This window comes from Podarcis erhardii (assembly GCF_964252035.2).
Source record: "Podarcis erhardii genome assembly, chromosome: 12".
NCBI lineage: Eukaryota > Metazoa > Chordata > Lepidosauria > Squamata > Lacertidae > Podarcis > Podarcis erhardii.
Genome location: NC_138513.1, coordinates 41,337,422 through 41,361,077, shown reverse-complemented (window position 1 = coordinate 41,361,077; position 23,656 = coordinate 41,337,422). Strand labels below are relative to the sequence as shown.

General features: G+C 42.5%; 1 protein-coding gene and 1 long non-coding RNA gene across 12 annotated transcripts in view; one reads left to right on the top strand and one right to left on the bottom strand.

Moving 5' to 3' along the window:
* The window catches only part of TRAK1 (trafficking kinesin protein 1), a 144,254-nt gene that overhangs the window by 45,738 nt on the left and 74,860 nt on the right, over positions 1 to 23,656 (bottom strand). For 6 of the 11 annotated variants that reach the window (XM_081881997.1, XM_081882003.1, XM_081881995.1 and 3 more), the window contains one exon: positions 668 to 748. In XM_081881997.1, the coding sequence (XP_081738123.1) occupies positions 668 to 722 (55 nt within the window). In that variant the 5' untranslated portion in view covers positions 723 to 748. Of the gene's footprint in view, positions 1 to 667; positions 749 to 14,985; positions 15,257 to 23,656 lie in introns of those variants that run through there. The other 5 variants (XM_081882000.1, XM_081882001.1, XM_081882002.1 and 2 more) reach the window with 3 other exon arrangements.
* The window catches only part of LOC309325847, a 262,622-nt gene that overhangs the window by 201,772 nt on the left and 37,194 nt on the right, over positions 1 to 23,656 (top strand). The gene's annotated exons all lie outside the window — the stretch shown is intronic.

Here is a 23,656-nt window from a genome sequence, read left to right as displayed (position 1 = left end):
AGTAAAGTGAGATGAGCGCCACAACCCCAGAGTTGGTCACGACTGGACCTAATGGCCAGGGTTCCCTTTACCTTTATGTAAGATAAGCAGCACTGTTGCTGGTCTGCCCTTCCTACAGCGCTTGTTCTTGCCACTGTTCCTTCACCTTGGACTTAAAGATGGGGGAGAAATCACTGGATGGAACCTTTGCATATTGTAACGGTGGGCTGTCATCCTGGCACAGACGACGATGTAAATAGTAATTCTCAAAATGCTACTCAATCAGCTTTATAGTCCCCTATTTCAACCCTAGATTGAAATATACTGAAATCTCCCATGGTTTCAATACTGATGGCAGCAGGGTATTACCAATTTCCATTAGGTCTCAGTGAAATAAATGCCACGTTTGCTGTTGCAAACATTCCACCTAGTTGCTTTACCTGGTGTTAATATACTCCCCTACCCAATTCACTCTAGCAGCACCCAATGCATGACACCATTGGTCATCATAGAGCAATCATAGCCAGCAAGGGTGCGATGAGCAGCAGAGTTCTGCTGTCCCCTACATATGTAAATGCAATGGGTGAAAAGGGCTCAATTAACAAGGCTGAAAGTAATAGTTTCTCAAGTTGACAGACATTCCTCAAGGCACATATTGCTATTATTATTCAATAATAAGATGGCATACTTGCCTCTTCAAGAAGACGTGTAACAGCATCAATGTCATTGTATGTTTTAGTCATCTGGCCCACTCTTTCAGCACATAAAACTGGAAGAAAAAAGAAAGGGGGGGAAATCACTTTTTGTCCACTGTATTAAAAAGCGGTGCTTGATATAAACATAAAAGACGGGGGGAATTTAATGATTCATCAAATAATCACTGTATCACATAGCATAAGTACCTGCAGCCTGATTCTACACATGCTCACTAAGTGTGTTCAGTAAGGACCGGTCGCAAGTGTGCATAGAATTGCTGTCATTTGCTTCCAAAAATATTTAAAGGGCTCTGAAATTAAGATAACAACTCCCTTCTATACAGTTGAACATAGTGCTTGCAATATAATTGAGGTCAACATGTGACTCCTTACAGAATTTTATATGTTTTCTAAAGTCTACAGCAGGGGTCAGCAAACTTTTTCAGCAGGGGGCCGGTCCACTGTCCCTCAGACCTTCAGCAGGGGGCCAGACTATATTTTTTTTGGGGGGGGGGGATGAACGAATTCCTATGCCCCACAAATAACCCAGAGATGCATTTTAAATAAAAGCATACATTCTACTCATGTAAAAACACCAGGCAGGCCCCACAAATAACCCAGAGATGCATTTTAAATAAAAGCACACATTCTACCCATGTAAAAACAAGCTGATTCCTGGACCGTCCACAGGCCAGATTTAGAAGGCGATTGGGCTGGATCCGGCCCCTGGGCCTTAGTTTGCCTACCCATGGTCTACAGCTTGGATCCTAAGATATGTTAACTCAAAGAGGTTCATGGAAGGAATACTGACAGGGGGCTGCTTGGGAGAGGAAAGTCACCCAAAATTTAGCATGTCATTTTTTTGTTTGTTTGGCTTCAGCAGCCCCCACCCTCCATCGAATATTGTTCAGGAGCCTCTCCCCCCCACTTTCTGGAGAAGCTTGGGGCGGGGAGGGGGACACAATGTTGCAGAATGAGGAGCAGATGGGAAGCTTTCCTTTCATAAGCTTCCTTAAATTAACATCTTAGGATCCAAGCCGGCAAGTTTAAGTATATAATGCTATAGATTTATAGGTGCCAGAATTTAATTAAGGTTTGGGGGCGTCAAAACTAATTTGCTTGGGGAAACAGCCAGACCTAAGTGTGTATTTAAGCTAGTAAGGGGAATGATGGACCCACTGCTAAGCCTCTGTTCTTAGAAGATGTAAAAGCTTCTGGGGCTGTGTATTGGACATTGTAATCCCAGCCAAATCAACAAGTGTTGATGAAATCAGACAAACTTCACTGTGAGGTGGCTGCCTGGGGACGGGATTAAACATTAGGAGTTCAAAGTGTCAAAGGAAATAAGTGTTAGAATGCAAATGAATGGAGTCCTCCCTTCCACTGTAGATAAAAGGGAAAGGGGTTGGAAGTGATGTACTGTATCCAGGAAGAAGAGAGGAACAGTTGAGCTGGGATGTGCCCTGCAGAGCAAGAGAAGGGGCAGAGAAAGGATGCTGCTGCTGCTACTATGGAGTAAGCTGGTGAATTTTGAGGTGCTGCTACTGTGAGATCCTTCATTGAAAAGCTTCAGGTTGTATATTTGTGTAAATAAACCATATATCATAAAGACACAATAGCCTCTGTTGTGCCTAATTCTCTAAAGGAAATACAAATCCTGGTTAAGTGCCGAGACCCCTGGATTCTCGTACACTGGTCGCTGGAGATTGGGGTGGCCTGTAACTGTATGTGGTCCAAAATGCAGTCCTGCGATTGTTCCATGTGGAAGTTCTCTTCCTTGTTTTTGCATCGTCAATAAAGCAAGATTTGAAGTGTGCTGATTTACTGGTGCCTTTCAGAAACTTTGGGAACAGCTCGTGCAGTGGCTCTCCAACGTACTGGCCCTGACTTATCAATGGGAGTCAAAGCTAAGAGCTTGTTTAGATTTCATTTCCACCAACAGAGTTTGTCGCCAAGTGCAAAGAGATCATGAAAATCAATAGAGAAGGAGTCTCAGTCAGTATACAGTAGATGAGCCACAGAACACGCCTTTCCTCACTTCTCCAGTTGTTGCCAAGCTGCATGACCTTCACTATTTATTGACATTTCATTTTATACATGAACGTCCTGGTGCCGTTTCTTCAGAACTCATTATGCAAACATGAAAAGGAACAGCAGCACATACCAAGGCTTATCCATTTTATCCCAGGCAAATGGCCTTGCGCTGCCCAAGGGAGTGTCACTTGTGTAGTCATTGTTTGAGTTGTGCCTATCAATGATTAAAGCATTGGCGTTTCTAATATAAAGAAGTCTAGCTGCCATGGCTGGACTGTGTCCTTGTTATTCAGTGAACCGCCCTAAGATCTTAGGGTGAAGGGTGGCACAGAAATTTAATAAATAAATAATAATACTTTAGTAGAAATTGCTGCTGATAATCCAAATATTATTATTTTTAGGTGTAATTGAATACTTGGGGGAAAGAATGGTGAGGGGAAAGAAGCACACTGAAACTAGGAAAGCAGTGTGGGAAACTTTTTTTTTTAAAGAAAAATAAGCATTTACATTCTTGGTATGCACTTTCTCAGAATACTTTGTGCAGATAGGCTTAACCAAGTACCAAAAAATGTCCAGCTTCCCACTTGTTCTCCATTTTACTTCAACTGCAATAGAATTTTCAGTATGTTAAGAAATTCCATGCATTCAATGTGAGCAATGGCCATGTCTGACAACTGGCATGGGGTTTAAAAAACCCCTTTTTTCAAACACTGAACTGTATGTCCATGTAGGAATTTTGACCATCTTTGAATGAAACAGCCCCTAGTTCAGTGGCAATGATTGGATTTCTAATATGGCTAGCCAAGCATTGTGAAGAGTTTAAAGTATTTTAAAATAAAAGCCACCCTGACATGAAAGGATAGAAGCTGCTTCTGGGCTGTGTCCAGGGCTTCCCAAATATCTGCTAAGAATGACTTGTGTGCACGATTCTCTTGCTCTGTACAGCTGGCAGTGAGACCCAGGTGGTCATTCTGTTCTCTGTATTTGTCTAAAAAAAGAAGATCAAAGGCTACAAATGTGTCAACAAAAATTAAAATCAATACAGGCAGTGCTTTCCTATACGGACATGCACTTTTGCCATTTTTAGCTTCGGAAAACAACTAAACGCCTTGGGACCCCATTTGTCAGCAGCTATAATGTGAGCATGCCACTGGCACTGAATTTCCTCCGTCAGTGAATCACCACTTAAAATATGGGTGGCTAACCTGCAGTAAGATGTGGGCAGCCTCCTAACTCCCAGAACCTCTAGCCAGCAGTTATAGGCCAATCACATCTGGCTGGGCACAGGTTGGCAGCTTCTGCCTGAAGACATTTCAAGTAGTCAGGGACCAGAGTGGGAGTAACAAACTACTAGATTGGTCATGAAAATGTTCTCTTAAGCCACAGTCCACACGTTTAACAATCCTTAGTGGAATAGCACTTCATAATAAATTACCATTTGCAAAGGATGAGAGTGGCTGGGGTATAAATAATGGCATTACTATCATTATTAATACCCCACACCAGATTAACAGGTGTTACCATATTATACATTCCTGCTAAGAAATACAGTGGTGCCTCGCAAGACGAAAATAATTCGTTCCGCGAGTCTCTTCGTCTTGCGGTTTTTTCGTCTTGCGAAGCATCCCTATTAGCGGCTTAGCGGCTATTAGCGGCTTAGAAAAGGGGGGGGGAGGGAAAAAACTCGCAAGACGTTTTCGTCTTGCGAAGCAAGCCCATAGGGAAATTCGTCTTGCGAAGCGCCTCCAAAACGGAAAACCCTTTCGTCTAGCGGGTTTTTTGTCTTGCAAGGCATTCGTCTTGCAGGGCACCACTGTAAGTTGAGGATAGCTCCCAAGTAAGTGGCTATAGGATTGCAGTCTAAATGAGAACACCTCCAGTGCTCTTTGGTCTTCTGGAGACATGTTACTAGAACCTCAATGTGTTAGGAAGACTGCAACTGAAATATTTCCTTTGCATCACCATTAGTTCTAGGCGATATATCAATATGTGGGCGCAAACCGCGATGACAGCTTCACTCAGCGGTGTATCACTGGTGAAACCATCACCGCTCTAGAGTCCTTCTGCCTCCAGCGTGCTGAGGGAGAAACAAACTCAGTGGAAACTGGAAGCAGAGGGACTGGCAATGGTTTCACCAGCGATATACTGCTGGTAAAACTGCCACTGCACTCTGCCCCGGCAGAGGGAGAATTAAGCTGAATTGGGGAGGTGCCGATACAGCTTGTTTCTTCCTCAGCTTCTTTAAACTGCTTGACTGAGGAGTGCGCAGCTGCCCTCGCCTCGGCCAAGTAGCTTTACAGAGCCCCTGACCCACCACCAGCTTGCGATGAGATGGGGGATCCGTTAAAGTGCTCCACCCCCCCAGCTGAGAGAGCCCCGATCCTGCCTGGCTGCCTTCTCTGGGAGCGTGTGCTGCGCCTTTCCTCCCAGAAATATGGAGCCCACCCTTCCGGTGGAAGGCAGCCAGGCATTGTAGTGGCTCTTTGATGCTACTGGCAGGCCCAGAACTTACCAGCAGCCCTGTAGCAGCCCCTCTCCATGAGGAGCGGATAGGGTGGGTTTGCACCCCGCGCCTTGTGGACTTCACCCAGGAGGGTGGCGGGCTGCATCATACCTCCTGGGGTGAACAACCCCCCACCAGAGGAAAAAGATGGTGCAGAGGCCATCAAACGCACAGAGCCTGACAGGTTCCGTGCACTTGGCTACTGCCGCTTGGTCCATCTTTGGGGAGCTGGGGGCAAGAGGGGAAGGACAGTTCGCTCACCCCCCCACGCCAGCCAAGGCAGAGGGAGCTTGGTCAAGGAGTCCCAAGGTCCTTGCTGCTCCAGCCCGAACATCAGGGGACACGGGGCTGGCTCTGCTGGGAGCAGGAGCTCTCCTGCCCCCAGCGGAGCCTGGCCAAGGGGCCTCATGTCTCGCTAAGCTGGGGGCAGCAGCCTTTCCACCACCCCCAGCTGAGCAGCAGGCTGGGGCCAACTGTATTGGCCACAGCCCGCAAGGCGCTGGGGTGAAAGCACCTCAGCTCACACGATGAGAGCTGTGGCAGTTTCACTTGGCATCTCGCTGGCTGGTTCCAATGCAGCTTTTTTCAACATCACGGTATATCACTAAACGGTGATGTTTGGCTGGCTGATGTTGAAAACCCAACATTGCCCAGTGCTAATCACCATTCTGCCCCCCCCCTTTATGAGTCTCAACTAATTTGAATTTAATTTGTATTTAATGCATTAAAGAGTATTAAAACAACATCATTGATCTTTGCTGTCTCACCCCAACATTAACTGAAACTCTGTAAAAGATAATTTCAGTGCAAACAACTGCTTGCTTTACAGCAGTCTTGGTGATCAGAAAACAATTTAATCAGCTACTGACCAATACAATTTACAATTCCACACATCCCTGAAAGGTGTTTGGCAACCATAAAATGCCAGAAATCTCTCCCAGGCAAATCTGTTTTGACTTGCTGTCTCTTATGTGCCAACAAATACTCTTCAGATACACAGAGTTGTTCCAGTGTTGCTAGCTCTGAAGTAAACATCAAGCCTTTAGAATACACCAAACTTCAGCAACTACCACCGCTGTCAGTTAAGGAAAACTTTACTATCAAGTGCTTTAAGTATAAGCTGATACAGTAACGGGAAATTAAGGGTACAATATTAAATTGCCAATGGAATAACAGCCACCCTAATTTCTGCAAAAAATATTAGAAAAACTGTCCTAAGAGTCAATAGGTTAGGTGCTTTCCTTCTCCCTCAATATTCAGCATCATCATCAGAAGTTTTTTAAAAAACAAAACAAAAACCTTCATGCTTAACACAAATTACACAGCTTGTAAAGGCTCGTTACAATAAAGAACAACTTTTTAAAAACACAGTAGTTGTTTTCATTTGATCTTAAAATAACGCTGCTACTGCAATTTCTGCTTCAATAGTTTGCATTTAGGGAGGCCCCAAGATTAGATATCATGCTTCATGATTGGTGATCTCAGTCTGCCAGAAAGAGGGGGGCTTGAAAACAATAAAAAGAATTGCATGAGTCGTGTGTGTGTGTGTGTGTGTGTGTGTGTGTGTGTGTGTTGGTGCCTTTAAGCAGGAACATTGTTATGGGGCTGTTCAGAGGACAGCCCACTTTTTTGCACTGGGCCCCAGATCTCCTGGCCCTTCCCTTAACAAAATGAAGGTGGCAGGTTGCTGGGGTCCCACCAGTGCTGTGCTTTGCAGCATAGCCACCTTGCAAGCAAAAGTAAGGAAAGATAAATATAAAGGAAGTCCTTCCCATTCATGCTTGCTATGCTATGGACACGTGGGAGCGGAGCGACCATAGATAGCAACTGTCCTGCTTTAAGTGAGACATCCCAGAATGGGGCGCTGTGTTTTCAGCAGGGGGTCCAAAAATGTGCAAGATCTTGACCTTGTACGAGATCACAAGAGCATTTTCTGGCTCCATGATCTTGTGCATATTGCCTCTAAATATGTGCTTCTGCTCCGTGATCTCATGTGGGTCACATGACCCACACAGGCATAGGGCTGGGAAGATTCGTGTCCCGGTTTCTGGCATTAACAGGTTGGAGGGTACCCTTGCAGCCTAAGCCACCTACCTCATCAGTATTGCTCTACAAAATTAACACATGCAAACCATGATCATTGCCCTGAACTCCTTGGGCAAATGGGCAAGATAAAAATGTCATAAATAAAACCCAGTAAGTTTACAAGTGGGACTTAAGAATAACAGCAGGCCCGTTGTTCGTTCCTACCATCTGGCATTCAGAAAGTGAGAAGGCTGTTTGTGTAAAAAAAAATCCCCCAGGCTTTTAAAAGAATATTTTTTACATTTCTCCGTTCTCAAACACAAGTGTTGAGTTTTCATCCGTAAAATAGGCAGATGGTTTCTGCAAAGACTTCCATGTACTTAATTCCTTTATGATGTAATACACACCAAGTGTGAGCTGACTAACTTTTTTGAGGTATCTAGTCAACATATAGTGCATTTTCTTGCTTTCCCATTGTTTTGTTCTGTGGTTGCCAGTTAACATGTGTTTAATGGGTACATGCAATAGTTGGATTTGCGGGAGTGAGAGAGAGGGAGATGTCAGATGTTGAACAAAACCGTTTTTACTTTGAATATGTATATAAAAGCAGCAGTCGTCCTGCCAACAGATTATATGTAGATTTGGCCTTCTACCCCACCTGCAATGTAGAAAGCCATGTTAGCACCTACAAACCTCAGTCGTAAGCCTTGCAGCAAAAAGCAACATTTGCCTGGAGTTTGGTTTAAATTTGAACATACGCATCTAACTAAGCATATACAAATGTACCCTGAGTTTTTAAAGTACCTAGCGATGTTCCTGCCTTTAAGTTGGTGGTTTAACTAAAAAAAGAAGTAATCAAACAGAATTTTAAAAGCCACAAAGCAAAACAGTGAGGTGCCAGCCAAGCATTGCTGTTCTAACTCTAGCATGGTTGCCAATAAATAATTACCCATCTCTGAATGGGCAGCTTGTTTATCAAATCTCCACAGACAAGGCTTAACAGAGAGATAAGAATTGCAAGAGAAATATTAGAACAAGCAATTCGGTCAGGAGATTTGCCCTTTGTACGATATAAAGTACAGCTCCCAACGTGCCACTTGACACGTACTAAGTTTACAGTTTGAAACTACAGGTCAAATTAAGTCAGAAAATGCATTTAAGTCAAGAAGGGAAATATATGAAATTCTTGAAGTATGCATTCAGTTCTTGGTCATACTATCATTCCCCCACTGCCACCACACACATTTAATATTTTACTGATTTTGTTAAAAAAAACAACAACCCACAAAGAAGAAAAAAATGTAAAATAAAAATGTAAACCATGAAGTGTCACAGACTGCAAGGGCAAAAGTACAAAGATACAGGGCAGCTCCAAAGAATAATAAAGAATTGACTCATACAAAGATTCCTTTTACAAATAACAAAGATATGTGCAAATAAAAGTATTCCCCACCTGTGAGTGCCATCATTATTCTGGATGAAGGTTCTAGAAAGTCTTAGATGAGCCAGACATTTGCATATATGAGCAAACTGCATAATAAATAAAATAATGCAGGACAGCAAAACAAAAGGACACTAGAGCTCTCCACTTCAGATTTTTTTTAATTTATGAGATATATTTTCAAGAAGGGCTATGTGCCAAACCCTGGAGTACCAGCAATCCAAATTGTTAAGACTGAAAGTCTTCCAGGATTTGACAATGAAGCCTCAGGCTGCTGTTAAGAGATGAGAAATAAGTTGTTTACTTTTCAAGTCCCGTTCTGTTTCCAAAAGCACCAGGTGTAAAGATCGAGCAATAGCTTGTTTAGTTATCAAAAAGAGCTCAATGAACACCTTACTGAAATTCTTTAAGAATAAATTAAGTTATTGGTGGTGGTATTATTATTATTCTTATTATTTTACTATATGATTTTACCCTATGGTTGTCACGCTTCCCCAGCACATCTGGAATATTGGCTTCCATCACTTGTGGCAGTTTTTGGAAGAATCTCTTCAAAAATAATGGTTTCTCCCCCACTGAAACAGATTGTGGGCTTAAGGCAAAAAGAAAAGTCACATTGACTGGCACATTGGTTGGCAGGTACCAAGAAGTGACAAGAAGGTGGGGCAGAGCAATGTTCACTTATGGAGTTCCTTAACATACAAATCAAAGGGAAGCTTGTGAAAAGAAAGCAGAAACAGAGTGCCCTGAGGACGACCCCCTCCTTCGGCAACTGAATGCGCCTTCCCAGGTTTGTTGTTGTTGTTTAGTCATTTAGTCATGTCCGACTCTTCGTGACCCCATGGACCAGAGCACGCCAGGTACTCCTGTCTTCCACTGCCTCCCGCAGTTTGGTCAAACTCATGCTGGTAGCTTCGAGAACACTGTCCATCCATCTTGTCCTCTGTCGTCCCCTTCTTCTTGTGCCCTCCATCTTTCCCAACATCAGGGTCTTTTCCAGGGAGTCTTCTCTTCTCATGAGGTGGCCAAAGTATTGGAGCCTCAGCTTCAGGATCTGTCCTTCCAGTGAGCTCTCAGGGCTGATTTCCTTAAGGATCTTCTTGCAGTCCATGGGACTCTCAAGAGTCTCCTCCAGCACCATAATTCAAAAGCATCAATTCTTCGGCGATCAGCCTTCTTTATGGTCCAGCTCTCACTTCCATACATCACTACTGGGAAAACCATAGCTTTTACTATACAGACCTTTGTTGTCTCTGCTTTTTAAGAAGTCCCCAGGAACCACAGAAAAGGCACAGTGATCTATTGGTACTAGGGAAAGTGTGATCATTTCTCTCCCACTTCCCTTGATCTCACCACACCCTAGTGCAGTTGTCCCTTTTGTTTTCCTATCCTACCGGAGATGTCATTGGATACTCACAAAGAAGCAGGCAAAAAGCAGCTGTTTCCAGTGTATTGCACCTCCTCAAAGGAAGGGCAGCATGCCAGAGAGAGAAGTCTTGAGTCAAGTGAGATCTTGTGTGAGGCTGGGTGGGACAGGGGGTACATGTGGCTGAACTCGGGCAGGCAGCAGAGTTTGTGGTGGGTGTCTCTGCATAAGGATTGCAAAAGAAAATGGGCTGAATACACAAGCTAATTGCTTGCCTGGAGGGCAGGGTAGGATGAGATGGATGGCAATATGCTTTTGCAGAGAACATATTTAATCTAAGGGGAAAGGGACAAAGAATGAAGGGGTAAGGAGATAAGGAATTAAAATAAGAAGCCCCAGAGAACCAAATATGAAGAAGAGAGCTAAAAAAACAAAACCCCAAAGGCCTGCTTTTGAAAGCAGAGGCATACTACTTCAACATACCTCTGAAATCCCCTCACTAATTTATATTCCCATTAGAACAAGCATAAATTAAACTCTGAACTGCATATTTTTAATGAGTTCAGTGAGCACTGGGCTTTTATGTTGAAAAGAATGAGGCCTTAAACTAGCTCCCTTCTCCAAAATCTCTGCACGAACTAGCATTTACACGTTTCTTCCCTATTATTCTTACTTGGCAAATTGGTGTTGTAAATTCTGTTGGCTTGGACTGGCTTGGTAGGGCGGTCTGTAGCAGTAGCTTCTGTGTGAAGCAGAATCAAGCTAGCAAGTGCCTTAGGTGAATTAAAGGAGTGGGGAACTCTTTTGGCACTGGGGACCAGATTTTTATCAGGGTAGGGCAAACTTTGCCAGGTGAGTGGGGCCATCCACCTATCACATGACACAACTATGACATCACATGACTGACAAATTGGTTACCTTGCCAAAATCCTTTGCAGTCCCAGTGATCAATCTAACCCCCCCCCTCTCTCTCTGTGTGTGTGTGTGTGTGTGTGTGTGTGCATGAGTGAAGGAGAGAGAGAAAGAGAATTTCTTCATCACTGTGTGATGGAACAGTCTGTCAGAGCTGATATGCAAAGCAGGCACCTGTGCTCTGGTGCACAGCATTGAAGAAAAGAACTACGCCTGCTTGGTTTTGTTGCACATGCAGCAACAGCAAGCAGACCTGGTTTTTCAGAAACCCAGACACATGCTGATCCTTTCTGGAGGTTAAAGGGATCATTGTGGAATGGGTTTTCCATGAAGGTCCTGCCTCATCAGCTGAGGCCAGCAGTACGTTGCCAGCCCTATCAGTATATAAATACATAAATAAATCCACCAGAGCAGCTATGAGATACCGAGAGAGCCCCAGGAGAGGGCAGTTCTGCCAGAACCAGTTTGGAATCTGAAGCAAGTACTTAGGAGAGAAGTTGTGTTCCCTCAGATATGCATTTGCCTGAAGATGCCTCCTGTCTTGCCAGTTTCTGTTGCATCTGGGGAACACACTTTTAGTAACCTTAAGATTATTAAGAACTACCTGCGGCCAGCAAACCATGCTATCATGCTTTCGCTGGAGAATGCAGTTGCAAAGCAAATAAATTATGCTGATGGAACTGATGACTTTGCATCTATGAATGCAAGAAATACATTCTTTGCTTAGACTTGCAATTCCTTTTGCACACACCTAAAGCAAGAGTACCAAACGTTGCTCTCATTTTGTTGTTTACTTCCTAACTTTTAATAAAAGTTTACCTCTCCGAGGTAAATTTTGCCAATTCATCCTTGGCATAGAACGTGATTATTCTACTGCAGCCCAATACATAACTTAAGAACAAAATAATACCCTCCAGCATGGTTTAAAAGATTGTTTAACTGGCCAAATGCCTGGGAGAAGAGGAATGTTTCTGACTGGCACCTAAAGAGATGTAACGAAGGCACCAGGCAAGCTTCCCTGAAAGAGCATTCCACTGTAGAAAAGGCCCGTTCTCACACTGTCGCCCTCTGAACATCTCACGGAGGAGACACGTGAAGGAGAACCTCAGCTTATGATTGCAGAGTCTGGGTTGGTTCATATGGGGAGAGGTGATCCTTGAGGTATTGTGGTCCTGAGCCATTGGAGGCTTTATAGGTCAAAACCAGCCCTTTGAATTGGGCCAGGAAAGTAATTTGCAGTCTGTGCTGTTGGGCCAGGGTCGGTGTTATGTGCTTAAACAGACTTGCCCCGGTGAGCCACCTGGCCGCTGAATTCTGCACCAGCTGAAGTTTTCAAACCACCTTCAGAGGCAGCCCTATGTATCACGTGTTGCAGTAATCTAACCTAGAGGTTACCAGAGCATAGACGACAGACGTTAGGCTTTCCCTGTCCAGATTGGGGCACAGCTGGGCCAACTAGCCACAGCTTATGGAAGGCACTGTGTGTTTACTGACACCACCTGAGCCTCTGGAGACAGCACGGGACCCAGATGTACCCCTAGGCTTTGTACCCACTCCTTTAGAGGGAGTGTACGCCCATCAAGACCAGAAAGCCTTCCAGCCAGCCAGCCAAGGGCACCACCCACTAACAGTGCTTCCGTCATATCTGGATTGAGCTTTGGTATTTAAATAACTATGAAAGATACAGGAGTCTTCCTTTTCAAATGTTGGCCGCCTCTGCCTCAGCACTTGTTAAAAGAATTCTAGCAGCTCATGATACTAGGTAGAAATTGTTCGTGGCCCTTTCCACCGAGAATATTTGTGTGTCTTCTTTTTAAGAGTCTGGGTAGTTCCCGACCATACTCTGCGTAGCCCCAGTGGAATCAATGGACTTAAGTCTGGCATGGTTAACTTAAGTCCATTTACTTTAATGGGCCTACTCTGACTCAGAAGGTAGAGGGGTGGTTTCCGAATATCTGCTTCTTAACAATGGATCTTTGTTAAAGAGGCTTTTGTGCTGTTTGATTTGCTCTTCCTTTCCCCCAGCTTTTCTGGAAGTGTTAGAGCCCTGGTAAACTTGTTTTTTTTTTAAGGCTGCATGCGTTTTTGCCCTTTGCATAGCAATGAGAATGGCTGGTAGTGGGCAAGGTCATTATTTAACACAGAGACACACAAAATTATTTTGCAGTGGAGCACTTGCATTCCTAAGATTATCACAATATTGCCATGCAACACAGCTACACACAACACTATATTGATTTGATTGGGGGGATTTTTACACCTTATAAGCAGAATGAATGCAAGACATTTTTTAATAGCTCTTCCTTATGGAAACAAGAAAGAAAGAGAAAAAGAAACCCTGATTTACCATGAGTGAGTAAGGCAGTAGCAGGGATTGAGATTCACCAAATGTTTACTGAAATGAGAATCACTGGCTTACAAACATTAGCAGCCTGTCTCGGGAGTAATCTATTCTTCCCATGCCATATGTTGCACTGCTCATAAGAAACCAATTTTTAGTGCTCCTTGTGTAATGAACTTTCAACCCCAGCTCCAAGGATGATCTTACTCTATCTTTCCTTTACAGCTGGGGAAAGAAACGCAGTCACAATGTATTGCCCAAAACACATTCTGTGTTAGGGCTACAAGGAACACAGAGACTTGTTCCTCGCTACTTCCGTTACCCATGTTATCTACAGTGGTGCCCCGCAAGACGAACGCCTCGCAAGACGGAAAACCCGCTAGACGAATGGGTTTTCCGTTTTGGAGGCGCTTCGCAAAACGAATTTCCCTATGGGCTTGCTTCGCAAGACAAAATGTCTTGCGAGTTCCTGCGGGTTTTTTCCCCTCCCCCCCCTTTTCCTAAGCCGCTAAGCCGCTTATCAGCTGATCCGCTAAAAGCCGCTAAACCGCTAATAGCGCTAATCCGCTAAGCTGTCAATGGGCTTGCTTCGCAAGATGAAAAAACCGCTATACGAAGAGCCTCACGGAACAGATTAATTTCGTCTTGCGAGGCACCACTGTATACTGCTCCAGAAAATGCAGGTAAGTAGCTGCCTCCTGCTACTGTCAGTTTATGAATCCCATTTCGTTGTTCACTCCCACAATCATTGGGTTGCACAGCGACATAAGAATCATTCTGAGAAGGGTTGTGTGTCCACTAACAATTTGAGCGTGTGCATGACATGTGCAAAGCTACAACTACAGCAGCATGTAGAGCTTGGCAGAAACATGTCAGATAACACCACATCCTGTCAGGCAACCCAAAATCATGCTCAAAACCAACTCATAAATGATACTCTAAGAAGAACGATGGTGGGATTCAGAAGGAGCATCTGCTCTTCCCTGCCCCTACAGAGCACATAGCTATTTTCTCTTGTCTCCTCTCTTACGCTCTTCCCTAACTCCAAGTACACAGGGGAGTGTCTGTCTGCTTAGGGACCACGGAACCCAAACACTAAGGAGCATGTGGTACACTCTCAATTTGTGCTGGAATTTGTCTCTTGCCAAAGATAACCTGCTCCTACACAGAAGCCACCCACTCCTATCTGATTATAAAAGACCAAAAAAAGGCACCTGGTCTTCACAGGCGCATGAGACAACCGAAGGGCTAAATATTCAGTCACATATTTCTACAACTTATTGGTACATATTCCGCTACACACACTCTCTCTCTTTCTCTCTCCTGGCCAAGGTATGTGTTTCACCATTCAGAGACAAATGATCCAATTGAAAGAAAAATATAATTGGCCCTTAGAATGTAGTCCACCTAGAGTGAACTACCAGAATTAAACTACAAGTAAACCACAAGGTACATGTAGCATCAAATCAGAGAATATTAATACTTTAATATTTCAAGGCAATAAAAGTTTCATTTTACAGGCTAAAACCACAATCTCCGACAAAAACGTCTGAATAAAATTGATTTGAAGAAGACTGAAAAGGTACTTTGCTTTACAATCCCAGTGCCAAAATAGTGTGGTTGGGATAAACATATTGAGACAGAAAACCAATTTCATGCATTAAAATGTAAGTAGCAGGTAAGTAGTACCTTCTTCCAAGATATCAAGGTTGTCGCAACATCTGTGCTTGCATTCAGTGACATGATCATCGTATTCAAAGCTTTCTTCTTCATTGATTGATTCGTTCAGTGACATGGCTAAAATCATCCTTGGGAAGGAGCCCTGGAGTCTAATGCCCTGAAAAGGGACAAGCCATCTTCACGGAGGCTACATCCACAGAGCAGTTCAATTAAGGTTTCCACAGAGCAGAAACCAACCTCCTTGCTCAACATACTCCAACTAGAATGGTGAGGTAAGTCTGCATACTATGATCACCATAACACAGCTGGAGAAAATAATACAGAAGGATGGGGGATGGAGAACCATCTGTCTAATTGTTACTAGGAATAATCCATGCACTGTTTACAAAACCAGATTAGACTCCAGTTACATTTCTTTGGATGCAACTGTTTCAACACAGCAAAATCAACTGCTAAGCAAATTCTCCCTTTAAAGCAGTATCTGCTTAAACCTGTCATATTTCCTCCCCATGCCAGACACAAATGGTAGTTTCCGACAAGTTTCATAGCAACCGTACCAGGAAATACACATAAATAAAAAGAATGTTACATGGCGTGGTGAAGGTAGGGAGGGCGGGGGAATTACCTTTGGAATACATTGCCTAACCTTCAAACGACAGATTTCTAAAGGGAGGAAACAGGAGCCATGTACAGGTGCAATTTGGGAGTTAATACGATGCAGGGTTTCAGAATACGCCAGACTGAAACTACTCAAAAAAGAATCTACCTTTACATTATCACTATGGTTTCAAACTATCATGGGAATAAGAAACGCCAGAATTTATGCTGTTTTCTACCACATCTTACATATATAAGTGGTCACACCCCTTTCTGTCATTTTCCCCTATTATATGGTTGTTTCAATTGGGAACTGGTATGTCAGAAACCTGGGTGTGGAGTAACAAATTCAAGGTTCAGGCTGCAATCCTAAAGGAGTTAATTAGGAAGTAAGACCAACTGAACTTACTGTTAAATAAAAATGGATCAAATAGAAATGGGAATTTAAGGGAATTTCAAAGCACTGAGCCACCAAAGAAAAACATTTATTATACCCTTTACATGTAGTTATGGGATACCTCTCTATTTTGGATGAAGTAATATATGGAATGCTTCTGTGATGACCACCACACAGATACTCATACGATATCTGAAAATGTATAAATCCAAATCAAATAAGTGTTGGAAATGTAAAGAGAAAGGTTCTTTTTACCATATGTGGTGGTCTTGTAGTAGGGTTAAAGCTTACTGGGAAATGATATATAATTAATTGAAAATGATGTTTAATATAACGTTTATAAAAAACACACACCCAGAAGCTTGGCTTTGGGAAATTATAGGGACGGAACTACTGAAACTGCATAGAAACTTATGCATGTATGCTACTAAAGCAGCAAGAATGTTACTTGCCAAAAACTGAAAGAAGCAGAAGTCCCAGCAAAGGAAGAATGGATACAAAAACTCATGGAATACGCAGAAATGGCAAAACTTACCAGGAGAATAAGAAATCAAGATAACAAACTTTTTAATAAGAGAATTGATTTTTTTTTTTTGGACCATTTACAGATAAATTGCAAACAGATAAGAACATTGGCAGGATTGTGGTAATACCCTGCAGTTTTATAAGAGTATATATTTAAAGTAGATGAATAAATGTGCAAATTAAGTTAATTTGGATATGCAGAAGATATCAAAAATAAATTTAAGGAAGTGCAGAGAGATGCGGAAGGAAGTCAAGTTTTGAAATCTTAAAATGATTGTAAAATTAGTGAAATGTATAAACCTGAAAAACATAAATAAAAATAAAAATGAAGCAAGTTTTCAAAATGAAAATGTAAAATGAAATAGTTAATTAAATGATGTTAATAAATAAAATAAATAACATTTATTTTATTATAAATAAATAAAATTTATAAATTTATAAATAAATAAAATAAATAAATAATAAATAAAATAAATGAAATGATGTTAATTAAGATTAAGAGTCACACTGCCAACCATCTTCACTCACGCTTAAGGCAAACTTGGGTTTACCATTTAGGAGGGAATCTGGCGGGAAATAAATAAGAGGGGTTGAGAGGATACAATCTCACAGACCACACCTAATCCCTCAAAACACAGCTAAAAGCTGAGTCACATCTCTTGAAGGCAGCATAGAGGTCTTAGGAAGAAAGGTGAGGGTTGATTCACAAATGTGTGCTTCATCTCAACACGTCTCACAGAGGAACAACATGCACGTTCCACCACTGAAAGATATTACCTTCAAGGCAATACACACTGCCTTACCTATGATACCCAATGTGTGAATGTTTATGGCATTTAAGGATGACTTGCAACTCAATTCAGACACACTCAAGGAGCGAGATAGTAACACACAGCACACTTTCAGAAAGCAAAGGTTCTGAACTTTCAAAGCGGAACAAAAAAGAAGTTGTCCCACAATGAAAGCTAGGATAACAACTTGACTGGGTGTTATAACGTCAACAATGTTTAGGCAACACAATGACCATATACATACGTAATAGACAATCTTTATAGAATTCCTTCAAACAATAACAAGTTCAAAATGAAATCTTAGACTCCAAGTCTCTGAAAGTCTTTAAATTAAGAGAGTTCCACACTTTGTACGATGAAAGATAAGCTGTCCAACACTGAACAGAGATTCTGGATACTGACTGCTGTTTTGCAGATCTTCGTCAGGATGGTGGGAGAATATAGAATTGTTTCATGAACCCATCTTATTTCGAATGAATATAGGGATGTCAATGGAAATATCAAATGCTGTGGAGCAGTGCTCATGTGATAATGCAAGTTTGTTTGGATACTGCGTGTTATAACAGGCAAGGAGTAAACATTTGGAACATGTGCATGGAAACAAAAGTGGGCAACTTGTAACAAACAAACATGATGTAAACCTTAAAGGTTATCATGTTATGCTTGATTAACATGTATACATCTGTAGTCTTTTTATCGAGCATCACAAAAGACCTTTCGTGACTAAAGGTATCGTTGATATGCAATGTTTGTATTTGCTAGTGCTAAGATAGCTGCAGAATATATTTTTCGCTAGCCTCAAAATGGTTTAGGGATGCGGGTGGCGCTGTGGGTTACACCACAGAGCCTAGGGCTTGCTGATCAGAAGGTCGGCGGTTTGAATCCGTGCAACAGGGTGAGCTCCTGTTGCTCGGTCCCTGCTCCTGCCAACCTAGCAGTTCGAAAGCACGTCAAAGTGCAAGTAGATAAATAGGTACCGCTCCAGCAGGAAGGTAAACGGCGTTTCTGTGCGCTGCTCTGGTTCACCAGAAGCGGCTTAGACATGCTGGCCACATGACCCGGAAGCTGTACGCCTGCTTCCTTGGCCCATAAAACGAGATGCGCGCTGCAACCCCAAAGTTGGCCACGACTGGACCTAATGGTCAGGGGTCCCTTTACCTTTACAAAATGGCTTAAACAAGGCTCTGATCCTATAACTTGGGAGTGGGGAACCTGTGGCCCTCCAGATGTTTTCAGGCCTCAGCCTTTGCCAGCATGGCCAATGGTAGGGAATCATGGAGATTGTAGTCCAATATCTGAATGGCCATTAGCTATTCCTGCTATGCTGTTTACCTAAGAGGTGGCTCCACTGAGCTCAATGGAACTTCCTATTTTTTCTCCTGGAAGTTATATTCAATTAAAGACTACGGTGCTTAAAATTATTATATGTAGCTGTCTTAACCTGGGCCACTTCTCCTGCAGAATGAGGAAACTCTTCCACAAATTATCCAGAAGGTAATTAACGTGATTGCTACAGGAGAACAAAATAAGCAAGTCTGCAGAATCAAAACTCATTTTTTGACATAGCTACAGGAAGAAATAATTATAAAGTCTTGGGTGCAAAGAACTACTTAGCTACTTTAGGCAAGCCCAAAGGCTTGGGCATGCACCGTGGGATTTCTGAAGTATTTGATTTAAATGGAAGACTCCTATGCTGTCACAATTTACTTTTGGAAGTCTTCTCAAGTGCAAAAATGGTTTGACATGCAGCACGGCTGGGCTTCTGTTTAAGACATGTGAATGCAAAATTGTCTGGAGTTGCCTGGTTCTTTGTATCTGGGTCTGAGTAAAGGCAATGTAACCATGCAGACTTTTTTTTACAGATTTTCAACAAGAGTTCTGGCATTTTGTTTTATATTCTGTTTTAAAAGCTTCTCTCTTACTTTTCATCTTCTAAGACACTCAAAACAACAAGCAGGATAGAAATACAAGAGAGATCCAAACACCACAGTAGCACTAGAATGATAAAATCAGCTGTCAGAACAGGTAAGAACAGTAAAAAGTAAAAATCCAGTTGCTCAGAAGTTTGGGAACCTATCTTTCGTCAAAAGGCAGTATATATTTTTATTAAATATAAAATATAAAGGCTTTGTGCAAGATTTCATTGTTTGTTTGATCCAAGCGCTGTCTGCAAAGCTCAACACAGCAGCAAGTGAAGCAACAAGGAAATTGGTCCATGACACCAGCAGAGGAAATTCAAATATATGCACTTAATAGACTGTTAACTTTCTGTAAAAAGAAATGTAGTAAGAAATGGAAATCTTTCCAAACAATTGCACTGCATTATGTAGCCCAGCTCTTCAAAGTATTTTGTGCAGCCACCCACGTCCTTCTGTTTAGCTCTTAAATAAGATAATGGGTGCTTGTTTCTTTGTTACTGACACACCTTCTTTTGGTATGCGTAGAGGATGTTGTTTGCTTAATGCTGTCCCCAGTGACGATTTGCAGCTTCATGTACCATGTAAATGTTTCATTATTTGAAAAGATAAGCAAAGATAAGCAATAAACATTCCACAGGTTCATACAGAAAGAGACGACATTCAAGAAGCTGGAAATAGCACATATGTCAATCATATGTATGTAGAATCACAGAATTGTAGAGTTGGAAGAGACCACAAGAATCATCTAGTCCAACCCCCTGCAATGCAAAAATCTTCTGCCCAGTGTGGGGTCAACTTGAACCCATGACCCTGAGATTAAAAGTCTCATCTCGCCCTTCTTTGTATTTTAGTGTATTGTATTGTGTTTTGTTGGAAGCTGCCCAGAGTGGCTGGGGGGACCCAGCCAGATGGGCGGGGTATAAATAATAAATTTATTATTATTATTATTATTATTATTATTATTATTATTATTATTATTATTATTATTACTTCTGAGGGAACTCTGCATATTTCAGGATATACAATTTTATTCTCACAGGAGTCTTTTGAGGAAGAGATAGCATGATTTTTCAAAAAAGGAAGCTTAAAAGAGCACACACATACAGCTTGTGAACTACAGTGGTACCTCGGTTACATACGCTTCAGGTTACATACGCTTCAGGTTAAAGACTCTGCTAACCCAGAAATATTACCTCAGGTTAAGAACTTTGCTTCAGGATGAGAACAGAAATTGTGCTCCAGCGGCGCGGCAGCAGCAGGAGACCCCATTAGCTAAAGTGGTGCTTCAGGTTAAGAACAGTTTCAGGTTAAGAACAGACCTCCGGAACGAATTAAGTTCTTAACCCAAGGTACCACTGTATTTCAAATTGACACTCAACACACACTGCAATGGGTGACATGAAGGCCTCACATCATTCCCTTGTCAGTTCCACAGCTCTGTAAGCAAAAGATTCAACTGCAAAGTTTACCATTTAAATGGTGGTTCCAAGATTCTGCACAGAACTGTCATTTCCTGCAATTTTCTCGAGGCAGATGACAGATATCTGAAACAGAGTCTTTCTGTGGTGGTACAGAGACTGTGGAATATATCCTTCCCAAGGACCCCTACTGGGCTCCTTCACTTCTGCCAAATTTTTGATGGTTGTTGAAGACTTCCATTTTGGACACTTTCTGTTTGTGATTGCGTCTTGCAATTTCCTGACTGAGGTTTTTACATCTGTGACTCATTCACATGCTCCACTGTTAATTTTCTTTTTGTAAGTAGTGCAATATTAATGTATTTGTTAATTTTTGAAACCACTTTGCGGTCTAGTATGACCAGGGGAAAAAAACCCAGCAACAACCTGGGATAAAAATAAATAGATCCCGGTGGGAAATGACAGTTGTAAGCATGGCTCAGAACCATCATTTCACGTTGTGGAGCGAGACAGCAACCTGACTTGCCTCCTTGGGAGTGAGCTGGACTCTTTTATACCCCCGTTTCTTTTCCTTGCAACCGTGTTTTCTGGAGTGAGAGTACCTAAAAAAAGCCCTTGAGGATTTTCAACCATTTGTAAGGAATGATCCAAAACCTCAGGTGGCTGTGAGTCAAAAGGTGGGGTGTTTTCCTATCTCTGTTGTGAGGAAGGGGAGACAGAGAATGAGTATGGCAGGCCTACCTTGGATACAATGTGAGGAAAGGCAAAATGCAGAGTTGACACAATGCAAGAATGAAATAAGGTAGGCCACCTAATGGGATTGAGAGGTCTGAACCTAAGTGTGCCTGCTCCAAGCCCAACACTCAAACACCACGAACAACAGTTTAATGTGCAAACTCAATAAGCATTATCTTTAGTAAGGTAAAAGTAAAGGTACCCCTGCCCGTACGGGCCAGTCTTGCCAGACTCTAGGGCTGTGCGCTCATCTCACTCTATAGGCCGGGAGCCAGCGCTGTCCGCAGACACTTCCGGGTCACGTGGCCAGCGTGACGAAGCTGCATCTGGCGAGCCAGCACAGAACACGGAACGCCGTTTACCTTCCCGCTGGTAAGCGGTCCCTCTTTATCTACTTGCACCCGGAGGTGCTTTCGAACTGCTAGGTTGGCAGGCGCTGGGACCGAGCGACGGGAGCGCACCCCGCCGCGGGGATTCGAACCACCGACCTTTCGATCGGCAAGTCCTAGGCGCTGAGGTTTTACCCACAGCGCCACCCACGTCCCTATTATCTTTAGTAGTGTGTTGGATATTTCTGGTGCAGATATGCTAAATATCCAAACTGCCCTGGAGAAAACACGAATGGGAGGATCCCTTTGAGGTATGTAGGAAAATCAGACAAACCTGGCTGGCTGGCTGCTTCCCTTCAATCTAGGTTCTATTGTATATTGTATTCAGAACACATATGCCCTCAGGTGGATTGGAGAGGAAGGGTAGACATAAATAACAATAATAATCCTCCCTCTTTGCCTCTACCTCTTCTTCAGGTACGGGACAAGGCCAAAAAAGGCACAAAATACAACAATCCCTAAACTTATTTTCTGAAGGCCTACACGTTAACATGATTTAAAATTTATTCATAAAACCTCATCAGGCAAGAGTTGCATTTTATCAACTGCCTCATGTACAATTCTGATAGAGATCTGTTTTAAACACTTTTAAATATTGTATATTTAAATTGTTGTCACTTACCTTAGGACCTCATGGTAAAGGACAAGAAATAAACAGAATAAATGACAGCAACAGTAATTTATGACACAACAAATATGAAAGTTTGCTTGTTGGCTTCCAGATGTCACATCAAAGAAATCTTTGCTAATATGTGGCAACTTGATATCAGATAGCTGTCTGGCTACAACAGTGAAGTTCTTCTTGTCTGAGTGCCATGAGACAGTTTTCCTTATATCTATAGATAAGATAGTAACTTGCTAGTAAGTGTGTGTCAAGCAAAGCATGCAAGAATTACCTAGATCCACTAGGCCTGAAAATGTCCCTGGGTCAAGTAAAATTTAGTAGGTTATCTCAGAGAGTTGAGCAAAATGATCTGAGCTACATGTCACATAGGAGGCAGCAAAAAATTCAAAAACAAAAGGAACTTTTTCAGCATCAGTAAGCATATGAACCTTGGGGAAAACAAAACCCATCTGCTCTGCCTAGAGAAATATATTTAAAATAGTTCTGGCTGCAGTAAGATGAAAGTGTTGAAGAGTGAACTTAAGATATAACTGAATTGAAATAATAAAAAGTAGAAGGGACCAGAAGGCCACCAACATAAATATTATCTTCCTGTTCTAGGGCACGGTCCTGTGCCAACCAGTCCTTTCCTAAATTTCACAACTAATTCAGAGTAAAGATTTGCACAGGATTAGCTCACCTTTCAAATTCCGACACATAATAATATATGAATGGGTGTATACAAATGTATGGGAAAAGGCTGGGCTGATGAGAACCACCAATATGGAGGTCCCTGCATATACAACTTGGTTTTCGCTAGATTTTCTAGGGAACTATGTATCTTACATTTAAGGATTTGACAGTGTTCCAGACCACAAAAGAGGGAGCAAACAAAATGTACACCTGTGTTAGAGAAGGCAGAACAAAACCAAGCAATGGTGCAAAGCCACAAGCCAAAGGAAAGGCAAAAGAAATGCTACAGTTGTGCACTCATCTTTCATTAAGACAGAACAAGGCCAGAAGATCATCTGTCAGCAGGAAGAACACAAAAGCTGGGACAACTGGGGAGCAGATTTTCCTGTTTCACTCCCCCTGGGCCTTACTCCCGTAATAACTACCATTGAAGGCAAAGTTGGCAGGAGAACCCATACCCACCGCTTGATTGCCATCAGTCAGCCTGAGAAGGCCAGAACGTGAGTGGCAGTTGCCCTGAACTGTCCGCTCTAGATGGGGTTGCATATCTGTAGCTTCTGAGTTTTCCTGAATTCACTGCTACCTTTGGAGGCACAGGTGGCCTCAGTAGTA